Raw genomic sequence first — 14,362 nt, forward strand, 5'->3', positions numbered from 1 at the left:
AAAAGTCAGATGGCTGTCAATCGGTCATCCTTGACCAGATTTTGAAACAAATTGTCATGGACATGCATCCTAACATGTATAAAGTACATGTGTGTGCCAAATTTGAATGAAAACTGACAGAGCACGTCCAAGATACCGCATAAAAAAAAAACAAGATGCCTGCCAGTCGACCATGTTCGATCCAATTGCGAAATAAATCGTCATGGACATGTATCCTAACATGTATAATCTATGTACCAAGTTTGAATGACAACATTTTCAAAAAACAAGATGGCTGCCAGTCGGCCATTTTGAATCAAATCACTAAACCACTGCATGTGCATATGTCCCACATAAGGTACTAGGCACATGCAAAGAATGAACGGAATTGGTCCACAGGATTCTGAAATATGACTCTGGACAGAGTGATGGACGGACGGACTCAGGAACTCGCGGATGGTCGGGGACATGTATCCTAACATGTATGATCTATGTATTAAATTTGAATGTAAACTGACAAAGCATGTCCAAAATACAACATTTTCAAAAAACAAGATGGCTGCCAGTCGGCCATCTTTGATCCAATTGTGAAATAAATCATCATGGACATGTATCCTAACATGTATAATCTATGTACCAAGTTTGAATGAAAACTGACAAAGCATGTCTAAAATACAACATTTTCAAAAAACAAGATGGCTGCCAGTGGGCATCCTTGATCCAATTGTGAAATAAATCGTCATGGACATGTATCCTAACATGTATAATCTATGTACCAAGTTTGAATGAAAACTGACAAAGCATGTCCAAAATACAACATTTTCAAAAAACAAGATGGCTGCCAGTCGGCCATTTTGAATCGAATCGCTAAACCACTGCATGTGCATATGTCCCACATAAAGTACTAGGCACATGCAAAGAATGAACAGAATTGGACGGACGGACGGACGGACGGACGGACGGACGGACGGACGGACGGACGGACGGACACACGGACAAACAGACACACAGAAGCACGGACAGAGACCGAATTATAAGTCCCCGTTTTCGGACTTCGTCCGAACGGGGACTAATTATGACATTTTCCACCAACATCAATGCCAAAAAATCAAAGTATGAGCTAATTTAGATAGATCATTGGCTGGCACCCAACCACTGTTATGATTGGTTAATAATCAGTTTGACCTAACAGGTCAAAGAACACAGTTTCAGGTCAACTAATACAGCGACCCTTTGCTAAGTCTCACCTAGGTAAGTCACAATTTCAGCAAAGTCGCAGATAGATACAACATACAATTTGTAAATATGTTTCTATCATTTCAATTAAGGTAGAGATGCAGTTTACTTGACAAGTATTTTAATTAGATAATTAGGAAACCAAGATGACCTCCCTTGTCCATAAACTATATATTTTCGGAAAGCTTATTGTATGAATTTTAAAATTGTGTTATTTTTTTTTTTTTTATGGACACTGTAGTTTGAAAATATGCACAAAAATGCGCTTTTTTGGTCAAAAGTGATTTTAAAAAAATTAGCTTCTAAACCATGCTTCTGTTTCCTGTCAAAATTGGTTTATTCCTCAGCTCCTGAGAGCGAAGTTATTTGTAGATATGATGGCGATCGACGCTGTGTCTGCGGAAGTACTATGGGAGATTGCATGATGGGAGTGAAAAGTCTATTGATCAGTAAAATAATTTTAGAAAAGTGAAAACTAAAGTGACTGTGAAATAAAGTTTGGTTTTAAATATTAAATATCATGACATTTGGATGTAATAATGAAAGGAAATTGAACTGGTATGAAAGGTACATGTAGCCGGAAAGCAAGGTCAGAATCCGGGGTCAAAATACGTCACAATACATCCATCTAGGCGGTTGCAAAGTGTCAACAACTATGGGTGAGGTAAAAGACTTTGTTTGCAGTTTGCGTGAATGGCTGGGAAGAAAAATTCATGCAAATTCTGTGCTTCAGTAACAGTATTTGCTTCTTCTTTTTTTTGTGCAATTGAAATTAATACAAGAAATGCTGCCAATAAACATGCCCTTCTAGTACACAAAACATCCCTGGGACGTTTATCTTGAGAAATTGAGAAGACGAAAATCCCCTGGGACAGTCGTTGTGAAACAATAGACATGCTTCGCAAGGGTATCAAGTTTATCAAGTATCAAGATCCCGTCATTTTTTTTTTTCACCATGTTTTTTTTTGATTATTTATGTACAGCCTTGCTAAATCTTGCTAATGTTTGCACCTGTTATCTATATTTTAAAATAGTTTTTTTGAGTATGTTCCACTATTCACAATTCTACAAAATTTTAACAGTCTATAGCCAAGACTGTTTAGATAATAAAAAGCAAAAAAAAAAAATTCACTCCCAAGTGCCCACGAACCTGCAATTCTACTATAACTTGTGTATTTATTAATCGTGATCGTGATGTTTTTTTCAATAGAGTAAACACACTATAAACAAACCCATGGATGTATATGGTAAGTCGCGACCCTCGATAAGTCACGGTTGTTGCTTGGATCCCGACACCCGTGATTTAGCGAGGAGCCACTGTATGTAATAAGAAAAATTCTCTCACAATGAAACAAAGTTGAATTTTATATGGATATCAACAAACCAATAAATTGATTTTTTGTACATTATTATAATCACAACCGAGTAATAATCAACATTTGTATTATCTTTTGAAATAGAATGACAGAATTAAACTAACATGATCATTCGCTACTAAGCAAAGAATTTGTTTTTATTCAAAATTTCTTTTAGACTGTACTTTTCTTTACCAACTATCGTAGTTGTCTGAGTATAAACCCCTTCTCAAATATAAGCTCCCCAGCAAACTTACAGCATTTTACAACAAGTCATTTATCCGATTACACTCTAGTATCATACACGTTTATGAATAAATTAGCATAAATTATCTCTCAGAAGGAGTTTTAACTTTTATCCGTTTATAAGCCTCCCCCCTAATTTTTCGTCAATTTGCCTATTTCCCGGAGGGGTTTATATTGTACGGTAAATTAAAATTTATGAGTATTTTTTTTTTACCATGTTAAAATAAACTGTGGTGATTATTTCAGAATTAAATTAAGTCCTTCCACTCTTACCTGACATCTAAATTAAAACTTTTACAGTACATATCATGTGATTGTATTGACATTCCATGTTATTGAGAAATATTTTACTTTAGCCATATATGCAATAACGCAATGTTGTCTGTATCATGTTTATAATATGCTACATCATATAAGAAGTGTTAGTGTTGCAAATGATACCTGTTTATAGATTTTTCAATGAAAGCATTTTTTCATTAAACAAAGTCTGTACTATTGATTGTATACAGTAAAGTAAATGTCTAAATGGAAATGTGATTTTCATCAAGATTATTCAAATAAAATCCATATAAAAAAAGTGTGGTCACTAAACTACTCGGCGAAAACAATTTTTCTTGGCCATTCACTATTGGTTTGTATGGTAAAAAGGTTTCATCATAACTTGATTTCAAACAGTGTTTCGCCAAAAAATATTTAGCACAGAGTCAAAAACTTCAAAAAATGATGATTTTTTTTTAACATTTATGAAACAAAATAATATAATAATTTTTGTGCTCTTATTCAATAGGTTGACCTTAATCAAAGTCAAAGCAGAAAATTCAAATTAGCTAATGCTAATGAACAAAATTAAATTCAACCAATCATGCACCAAACCCAGGTTCAATGTCATTTGAAGACAACAACCTTCCATATGTGTTTAACTAGACCATTGGCATTGACAAGGTCTAGAATTGTGGGATTTCACATAGTAGCCAGATATATGCCCAAATATAGGAAATCTGAAGGCTTTATAGTCTAAATTTGAGTGAGAGACAGTAAGAAGCCAGGCACCATGCTTTCCCACATAGCCTAGTCAAGGATCTGTAAAGCTTAAACCGTGAGCAAAAAGTTTATCTATTGAGGTGAAAAGATTAGTGCAAGGTTGAGTAAATATTTTGAGTAAATCACCAGACAGCCAGCAATTCCAGACCCTGCCTAAGAGTATAAGAAATCATAGATTCTTACCCAGGGAATTGAAATGTTGGTCGCCAAGGATGATTACTAGTTGGCACTCCATACCTGTGTGGCGTGTCAAATCTTGGAAATCCACCGGGCACTCCAGCTGGATACGCTCCACCGGCACCTGTAGGAAATTTCCCAATATTTTCTTGGTTAGTGTGTCCCTGTTCATATGTATGTCCTGGCAAATAGGAATCCATGTACAATTCAGGTTTAGTTACTGTATTGTCACCTGTTTTATCAGTATGCATCTGTTCCTGCGCAACCCTGGCAAATATCTGTAACGCAGCACTCGATGAAGCCCTTTGCTCCATTTTATTGCCTCCTTCATCGCTTGAAAAGCCATGGTTCACATCAGGAAAATTTCCAGGTAATGAAAAAGCGTTATGTTGATCTGTTGTGTGTCCCACAGTAGCTATAACTGATGAACTGCCCCCTGAATGTTGGGATTCCATGTGCCGTCGCAACGAACGTGCATCACAGTAACTTTTTTCGCATCCTGGTACGGAGCAACCGTAAGGTTTCTGAGTTCGATGAGTTAACATGTGTCCTGACCTGCAAATGAGAATAACAAATTCAAGTCAAAGAGTACGCTATATTTAAGGCATTGAATCGCAAAGTTAGCGTGAGCATCTTGTAGCAAAGTGGGAAAACATCACAAGAAGCTCATATGTGCATATTGTTGTAGCAATAAATTTTTTTATACGAGGCGACAATTCCTGACATTTAATTGTCACCGATTTTTCTCCTGACCTTTTTCCTGTGAATTGTGAACTCAGATTGCACATACAGCACAATTTGTCAAAACAACCATATTTTGAACTACATGGTAGGGCTGCAAGAAAGAGAGGGAAATATAATTGTAGAGAACGCATTAATACTTACAAGTGATCTTGTCGTTTAAATCCTTTACCGCATAACTGACAGACATGCTTTCTTTCATCACTATGAATTAATTTATGTTTGGCTAATGCACTGGAACTGCTGAACACTTTACCACACTCTGGACAGGCAAGAGATCTTGGTCCACTCTGACCACTTCTTGGTCGACCTTTTTTGGCTTTTGGTCTACTCTCTCCATTAGCTCCCTTATCACTGAGAGTGCCAGTTCTTGGAGAGCTAAGGGAACTGGATGAATTGCCACCACCTGAAATTGGCATAATGGAAGTAAGAATCCCTATCCCCATAATATCCGAGGGAGGGTATGGAACGCAGACTTTATACTGTGTGCTGTGTACTGTGTACTAAATCCAGTTTCTCAGGTAATTGTATCTACACTCCTGTTAGCAGCTTTTTAATCTCAATTCACTCATTCATTGTTGACACATAATTTAGGAGCACTCAAATTTACATTTAAAATTATGTATATGTCATTTCAAATATTTTAAAATAAGGTAGTAAATACTAATACATCAGAATGGAATGCTAATACATTACAATAGAATACTATATATATTGTATAAATTTTTTCTTTTTAAAATGTTTTAATCAGAAATTCAGAATTCCACCCAGGGTTAAAATTTGTAGTAATTAGGCAAGGATTAGATTGTGCTTAGTGCAGGTATCACTTTAAAAGGTCACTCATGACTTTTTCTGCCTTCAGACAAAATACAGTAAAAATAAAACAAAAACAAATCTCCAGAAAGACCAGTAAGAAGTTTATTATGTTTTTTAGACTAAAGTATCCCAAACTGCAAGAAATTTAGTTTAATGAGACATGTCTATATGGTCATAGGATCTGCAACTGAAGAGTTTCATTAACTTACCTACCAGCTAACTCACGCTATCACAAGATCAGTTCTATATTATGTAAATAAGCTACTTAAATGTTTAAAATATAAATATACAGTCAACATAAATAAGCCTGTCAATGACTTTATAAATTATAAATGTACAGACTTAGTTGCTCTAATAGTAGTGTGAGTTGATGCCCTGATATAAATGACAAGGTGTTAAAATAAGTCATGTTTTAGTGATATACTATACAATAAATGCAACTATTGGTTTACCTGCACCCCTACTAGACGTGAGCTTCTATTAGAACAAATACAGTACATAAATAACTGCAAAGACTCCTTTGGTTTTGAGAATCAAAAATGACAGACTGTTCCTTATCCTGACTAAAGAAACCGTGAGTAAAAACAAAAAAAGCACACAAATCTAGCCACCATGGATGTGGTTTAGCCTGGATATACCAATAGTTTTCAACACCAAAAAAAGTTGCCAGCCAAAAAAAGTGAATCCGGCTCACACTAAATTCTCAAAAATTGGCATAAATCATCCCATTCAAATATTTTTACAATTAAAAAAAAAATAATAAAATAATCAAGCACATTTGCCACTGAATATATATGTATGCATGTCATATACACTATACATAACTGACTGATAGATGTGGACCGATCTAAAATATCAATGTGACCATGCTGAAGTTGAACTAGCCGAGTAGTAAATTCCCTGAATTGGATTATTTGTTTTGAAATGCCTATATTCCCATAGGCACATTCGGAATTAACACACAACCAATTTATCATTTCCGCATGGTTTCAATGATATCACACTTCATCCATTCAAAATTAGCTTTTTGTTGTTGTCCCAAGTTTAAAATTCAATTCTTTAAATTTATTTACATAGTTTTTAAATGCAATTTGGCTTTGTTCTGTATATTTGCTAATATTTGCACTATTAGAAATAATATCAAATAATTTTAATATTAATAATTCGGCATACAATAATCATAATTTTTGTTTATGTGCGCTTTCATTAGAGATGAAATTATTTTTTTAAACAGATCATTGATTGAAAATATATCAAATTTTAGTGGTTTTTTTTTATTGGATTTAAATGTTTAAAGAGTAATGTTTAAATGCAGACATAACTTAAATTTGAAGGCCACATGGAATTACAACTCTGGCTTCAGCACAGTGTGTTCTCTTTAATAGAACAGACTTTGTAACGATCAAATTCCTTTGAATCGAGTTAGGCCATCCCTAATGAGCATAAGAGCAAGCGAAGAGGAGGGGCGGGGGATACATTTTTTTGTACCTCTCTCACACTGTGGAAAAAAAACATTCATTGTTGAAAATGAAATACTTATGTCTGTTACTTTTACTTTCTGAAAATGTCTGAAATCAAGCATTGAGGTGTGGAGATCAAATTACGAACTGCATACATAACATCATTCAATTTCACAATTCCTATATTAATCAATGTCAAAACTGTCTGTTATATTAATGGCATGTCAGATTTTTAAACTTATTGTAACATCATACCTAAAACTTATATGCATGACAATGGCTTTGAGGACTCACTGTACTAACCAGATGTTGTCAGCACAGTAGCCAGGCCTTCTCCATGGGAGATAATCCTTTTGTTTACAATCATATACTGAAGGCATGTACTGAACTGAATCTACAGCACAGTAGATCAATTCACCAACTCTGAATATATTAGACGCTATCTTCTAACGTCTACAATTTTATCGCCCAACCAAAATTTACAATATAATTAGACAGTTTACATTTAGTTTGTCCTCAAAGTTGTGTCATACATAAATCGAGCAATGTGATATTTATTTATTTGAGCTTACACTTGTTTACAAGGTTTTAAAGTACCAATCAAACCTAATGAACTACCCATCATGTCATGAAACTAACAGCTTCTAAAAACTTAAGCAGCTTTCCAAGAAATGTTAATTGTTGATACCTGATAAACCATATCATATATACGCTGCATTTCATATTATTCTCACCTTTAGTTCATGTTTCACAAAATAAACCAGAATTTATTTTTGTTTTTCAAAAAACCTTATTAAGACAAGTTACCAATGGAGATTATGCACATTTGTGTCAAAATTAACAAAGAAATTATGGAAAAATACCCAAAAATTAGAAAAATGTAGCACTGAATTTTAGTGGGAAAAATTATTGCATTCAAAGTTGAAAGAACTAATGTTATGCTTTAATACACAGCAAGACTTATTGTACTGCCGGTATACTGCATTAAATTAGAATTAACCATTGTAGGATAATTTCATCATGCAAATGGCTAAGATAAAAAAGTTGATTTTATTTTAATAGCTGATTAATTATTAGCTAATTGAAGACAGCCTAGACCTCCACTCACCCCCCCAAAAAAAAACGAGTTGTTCCTTAACAACTTATCAACATTTGTTTAAATTTGAAGGTGTAAATAGCACATCAATTTGCATATCAGGTTAGTGCCATAAAGGTTACATTCCAAAAGGTCGTGACTACAGAAGGGTTAAATGGTCGAGTGAGGATATATTAATAACAGTTTTGAATATGAAATAAATGTCAAACTGAGGTTAGAATTTTATTGTTTGCACGAACACAGCTAGTTGAGTTTAACGCATGTAGTGGCATCATGTTCCACTCGCTGAAAGCAAGTACGACCCAGGTTAGGGAGATCATAATCATTTGAGAAACTATTTTTAGTACATTTGGTTTGCATTGTTTGTTATTTTTTACAGTTTTGTATTGTTTTATCTTGTGTACAGGAAATATTGGGCAGTCTTGATAAACGGTGATCACGAAACAGTTTGTCTATAAGTTTGAAATGCTAACCGATTGTTAGTCCAGGAAGTCACAAAAACAATAACAATATAAACAGTGACTTACTAGGTATTTGGTAAAATTTTTTACAATTACACATTTTAAGCCTACTTGTTTTATAATTTTACTTACCTGGATTGAGGTCATTGTCAGTGACGACACTGACAACACTGCTACTACTACCACTGAGGGAAGTTGTCATTGACGCAAAATTAGCTCCAGTGTCTGCTTCTGTACTAAATGTTTGAGGAGACAATGGCAGTGTATTCTGTGATTCAGAAATATAGTTACTATCGTCCACAGAGGGTTCATCTTCCACAAACAAATCAAAAGTTTCGTTATTCACGCTGGCAGGATTGGAGTCGAGTGTACTCTGGTTATCGCTAATTCGCATTCCTCCGCCTCCTCCCACATTAAGCAAAGTGTCCTCTAAACCGCCCAACGTATTAGGAGTGGCGGTATCTCCCATCAGTCCACTATCGTGCAATAGGTGATCATCATTGTAATTGAGGGCGCTCAACATCTGATCAGCAGCTGGTCGATAAGAACGAAGTTGTTGATTTGATAAAGGGGGAGTATTACTGTATGACAGCGATGCAGGGCTCTCTTGACTAGGTTCAGCATAAGTGACCGGAATCACTGACAGTGGAGAAAGGGCTTTGTCTGAAACCAAGCTATTGCCGATATTTTCAGATATGGATGTTGATGTTTGTATACGTGTTGATTTCTCACTGTCGCCACGCTCTGTGAGAGAGGCGAGAGTTTGACTATCAATGTCTTTAGCTTGTCCATCACTGGTTAAATACTGATTGTTAATGGAATGTTGAGTCATACCAGAGAGAAGATGAGGCAAGGAAGCATCTAGAGCATCTCTACCACTTGTAGCAAACCTTTCCATTCTTTTATTAGAATCAGCTTTTGTGTAAACAAGCTGTGCATTGGGAATTTCAGCATACACAGTTGAGCTGGGGTAATTCCCGGAATGTCGCTGCTGATTGGCACTACTCCCCTGCGACAAATCCTGCCCAATATTGATGAAATCTCTGATTGGTCCAAGTCTTGTCGTCGGCGGGTGAGCTTGTACTGGAGGCCTGAAGCCATCAAACTGAAAATGGCTATAAGCATTAACTGGGAACGAGTGATGAACAAACTGGGATGACTGTGAATCCGGTTGCTGCTGTTGTTGCTGTTGCTGGGCAACACTCCTATTTACAATATGTTGTCCAATATTTGTGTCAATTGCTAAAGAATGTGTACCAATTATGCCAGCCACACTAGTATTCTGTAAGTGTCCAACACCCGCCCCTTTGAAGGACTGCCCAACCTCTCCACTGTCATAATTCTGACTGTTATCACTACTACTACTACTCATCCCTAAACTTGTCAAAGTTCTGGATAAGCTTGAATGTTTTGTTTGCGATCAGTTGTTACGCTGCAGCCAAGTTACACCAAGACTTTTTTCATAACATCGTGTAGTAGTATGGACCTTGATTTAAAAAAAAAAAGTGTAAGTGACAATATGAAACATCCACAGTTGTGTACATAGATTTTAAATTGGAATTCCATAAAATTCCATTTCTATTTCCCCCATAGTTTTACCAAAGGCCATTTACCTCATCATGCTAGCAAAATAATTCTTAGAGAAATGGAAAAAATATATCATGGATAAATATATTATACAAGAAATACAGTCTGAATACTAGACTTAGTTATCAAACAGAACATTTGTGTTGACTGTAACTTTCGAATTCTAGCTAAACATGGATAAAATTCAAAGTGTAAAGATAAAATCATCCGTAACACAAGAAGTTGAGGGTCTAATACTCAATTATTTTTTTTTTTCAAATTTAGCCAGCAAGTGTTCCAATGTGCCTAAACTGCAACTGTTCACGAAGACTGGCACACAGCGAGTGTCGCAGCATAACATGCGAACACAGCTATGACGACGACTGGTCTGTTTATTATCCCCATGCAATCGGATAATCCATACTGATGTCACGGTGAACTTGAGTGTTCACCGTAATGTCAGACATTCCCACAATCGGTCAGTATATTCCTGCGTCGTATCCAGCGCAGTAATAGGATGGCAGACATGTACAAGACGCACACGAGCCACGATGTCATCGCGGAAATGCATTTTAAATCCTACTACTACCGCATTTGTGACGTTCGCCTTTCAATGACATTTCCAAGGTTGTCCACGTTGATGTCGGGTTATGTGTCGTTGTGGGACTTTCATCCGGTCATAATACAGTCCAGGCATGCACCGTTTTTAAGATCATGGCATAAACACGATGTGCACTGCAGACATCGGGCGAACGTCGATATAAACGACTGGACGTGTAACGCACACATACGGTATTTACGAATTGGAGAAGTAAGTGACCCAATTCGCGATGAACGATGTACACATACATCGTGAAATGCAATCGAAATACGCTGAGACATCAACCAAAAATAACACCGATGCAATGCTAATTAAACACACGATCGCATTGTCTTACCTATTAGAATGCAAGACGCATATTTCTGGAAGCTCGGTAATTTTTTTAAATGTATACTTTTGAAGGCTGGTATTAAAGATCTGTAAAACGACATGGCTGCAAAAGCTCGCGTATTCACTCATTTCCCGTTCATTTTCCACCATCCGCGCTGCAACGTAGTTCCCCCGAGCGCTTACGATATGGTCAAGTAAGTCGTCTGTATGGCACTGGTAGCAATACACCAACACCATTGAAAGCGTCTGTGTTTCCCATGTCACACAATTTTCCCCCGAAACTATATCCGCTTCCTCCTAGCAATCAAAAATAGTCCAACGCCGTACAGAGAGTCACTAAAAGACTCCGCAACATATACTGGTGACGTCATGGGGACAGCGGCTGACGATTTGCTCATAGATCCTGATTGGTTAACATGGTTAATTATTTATTGTCATTGTTAATTGTATTATAGCCATCAATAACACGAATACAAAGGAATAATGAGATTACGTAACACATAACGAGGTGCTTGAGAAATCGTGATCATAGCTTTGCGGGTAAGCTGTGAGCTATTCACACGGTCAAGTTCACACGAAAAAGGTTATATATATATACTGCGAAAAGTTGGAAATGCGTCACAGTGGTAATTTTTCCGATTTTTCATAACTAAGTAGGCATGGCAATTCTGTACTACTAGTATGGTGGTAAAAAATAAAAAACGGGAAACACGACAAGAGAACAACTGCCAGTTCAATTTCTTGAAAATAGACTCCTATCATTTTTAAAATTTTAAAAGGATCGTTCTTTAACGATGGGTCTTGCGGTGATATCTTGAAGGATAACGTACTGTACTGTAATTCTGGTGCGATACTATATATTGTTCAGATTAACTATTGCAAGAAAAATAACAATTAAAAAGGAACAAGTTGGCCATGGAATGGGGTGATAAGTGTGCTAGTGTTGTTTTCAGTGACGGTCGTACCCATGCCGTACCCATATACGACCGGACGATATAACGCTGCCGACAATTTACAAAAAAACTCATGCTGTTCATTGTGGCCGCTCGTTCATTCAGAATATTTAAATGTTTTACAATGTGTCAAGTGGGCTTAGAGATCTTCGATTGATTTTGAACTTGAAAAGAAGTCAAGTTCACGTATTCCATTGAACGGTATATCACACTCAATAGTGGCCTCTAAATGTAGAACGTTTGCTCGTGTTTTAAAATGTGCTACTCAAATAGAGTGTGTGGCCTATCCAGAATTATATCAACAATATGTTTTGTTTTCTTTTATGTGAAAACAACATTAATTCTAGGTAAAAATAAACGAGTAAAGTAATCCAACATATATTTTTTGTTTTGTAAACTTTATTACTCTGGTATGGTCTGTGACACCCACAAGCTTTATGTACGCATGCGCAAGGCCAGGGACCGAAGAGATTTACTCTAACCGGGGTTTCGATTCTAGGTCCCTAAAAATAACCGGGCGTATAAAACAGTGGAGCCACTTTCTTAACACCCCGGACGTGTTTTCACGATGTCTCGCTCATTTGATAAAAACGATTGTATTTATTTGGAAACTTTAGTTCAATACATCATAAAAAAAATGATACGACCCGGATCTTCATGGGCAAGTTTGTCAGTTAGTTTCGAGACCCGTCCGAATAAATATTTTAAATTAATTAAGTTAGCTTCACAATTGATTACAAAAGATGTTAATATATATATAAATTCACCAAAAAAATGGATTTAAACAGTTACGTATAGCGAACATTGCAAATCATCATCATCTTGAAGTTCAAGATGGGGGCGTACTTTCCAATATGCAAATTTAGTCTGATACCACTCAATTATAATTTGGCCCGGGCACGCATCCTTCAAGGGAAAAAAATGTAATTCGGAGTGAGTAGACTATTTCAATCCGTGACGTGACACGATGATTATGTGTACTATATAGCTTGCAATTATGTATGTTCGAAATGTACGCCGGCGATCACTCCACGGCGGCAAAATCACCCTTCCGACAATGATACAAAAAATCAAGTGATACAGAACTGTAACTAGAAACGCGTTTATGAATATAACTGGTCACATATGGTCAATGTGTTTCCTGAAAATCTTATCTGATAACAAAAAGGTGGAACTTTGGGGGAAAGCGTCACAAGCGCTACCGGTGTGTTATGCATTTTGTTTGGAGAGCTCTCCAACTAAAGAATCTCTGGCAACGTAATGCTAAATATTCACGTAATATTTCTATGGACAGAGTGGCCGCGGTTTTTCAATATAAACAATATCCAAACACGGTCATTCTGACATCCTCCTGATGATTTTCAAAAAAAAAATCCTGTTTTTTTTTTCATCGCCCGTCGTAGATGAGTAGACGCTACCAAAACTGGGCAGTCCACGTACGATATTGATTTATCTGAGCCGGGGTAACGGAGTAAATGTAAAGCTGTGCGTTGGGCGACGGGATACATGTAACGCCGTGCCTTGGATTTACATCACCAACTTGAATCAGACCAATTGGAGTCATTTGCATCAGTAACAATCGCGGAATTCAACGTGTCAAGTTCATGCGATCAGTATTTAGTATATTCATTTATTGTTCATATCGACTACGGCACACGTACGTCGTAGTCACGATTACTTAAGTACGTACATGAAGACACCATCTACCGCCAAATATCACTGAAAAGTAAGTTTCGCCATATTCCAATGCAATCAGTCAATCGTCGTAATATATTGCAGAATAAATCAGTCAGATTGCGTGGTAAGGACATTCACAGCAAAAATGTTCCAAGAGAATTAAAAGTTGTATGCACTATGTATGATCTGTAGAAATCCTCTCATTGACTCATGTAAAGCACCAGGGGGGTTGAATCATTGCAGTTCAGGAGAAATCTCATCCAACAAAATTTTGAAATCGAATTCAAAGTTCTCCTAAAACAAAGTGCTCTTACATGTATATGCCAGGATTTGTAGCCAACCCAGCCAATTTTATCGTTTTTCATACTCGTGTATTTCATGTATTTTATAATACAACGTCTGGAATACAGCTTCAAATCAGGTACCGGCAACTCGCTCCCGGTTACGATTGCCTTAAAGTTAATAATCCCTACTTCTGTCTATGGCTATGTCTGTCTTTTTGGCGGGCCGATTATATTCAGGTAAGTCACATCTGCACTTTGTCTAGGTCTAGAAAAAAATAATGCACCTAATCGTTGCCATGGCAACAGCCGAAAAATCTCGGACATATCTCATTCTATTCTACTC

At 36.5% G+C, this 14,362-nt stretch overlaps 1 protein-coding gene across 1 annotated transcript in view; it reads right to left on the minus strand.

The window, feature by feature from the left end:
* The window catches only part of LOC100374810 (uncharacterized), a 29,181-nt gene extending 17,726 nt beyond the window's left edge, over nucleotides 1-11,455 (minus strand). The window contains exons 1-4 of the mRNA XM_006811536.3: nucleotides 11,113-11,455; nucleotides 8,741-10,094; nucleotides 4,920-5,181; nucleotides 4,041-4,589 (exon numbers count right to left, since the gene is read on the minus strand). Of these exons, the coding sequence (XP_006811599.2) occupies nucleotides 4,041-4,589; nucleotides 4,920-5,181; nucleotides 8,741-9,980 (2,051 nt within the window). The 5' untranslated portion in view covers nucleotides 9,981-10,094; nucleotides 11,113-11,455. The remainder of the gene's footprint in view (nucleotides 1-4,040; nucleotides 4,590-4,919; nucleotides 5,182-8,740; nucleotides 10,095-11,112) is intronic.
* Between the last annotated feature and the right edge of the window lie 2,907 nt (nucleotides 11,456-14,362).

The sequence above is a fragment of the Saccoglossus kowalevskii genome, chromosome 2 (genome assembly GCF_978046115.1).
Source record: "Saccoglossus kowalevskii chromosome 2, keSacKowa6.1, whole genome shotgun sequence".
Classification (NCBI taxonomy): Eukaryota; Metazoa; Hemichordata; class Enteropneusta; family Harrimaniidae; genus Saccoglossus; species Saccoglossus kowalevskii.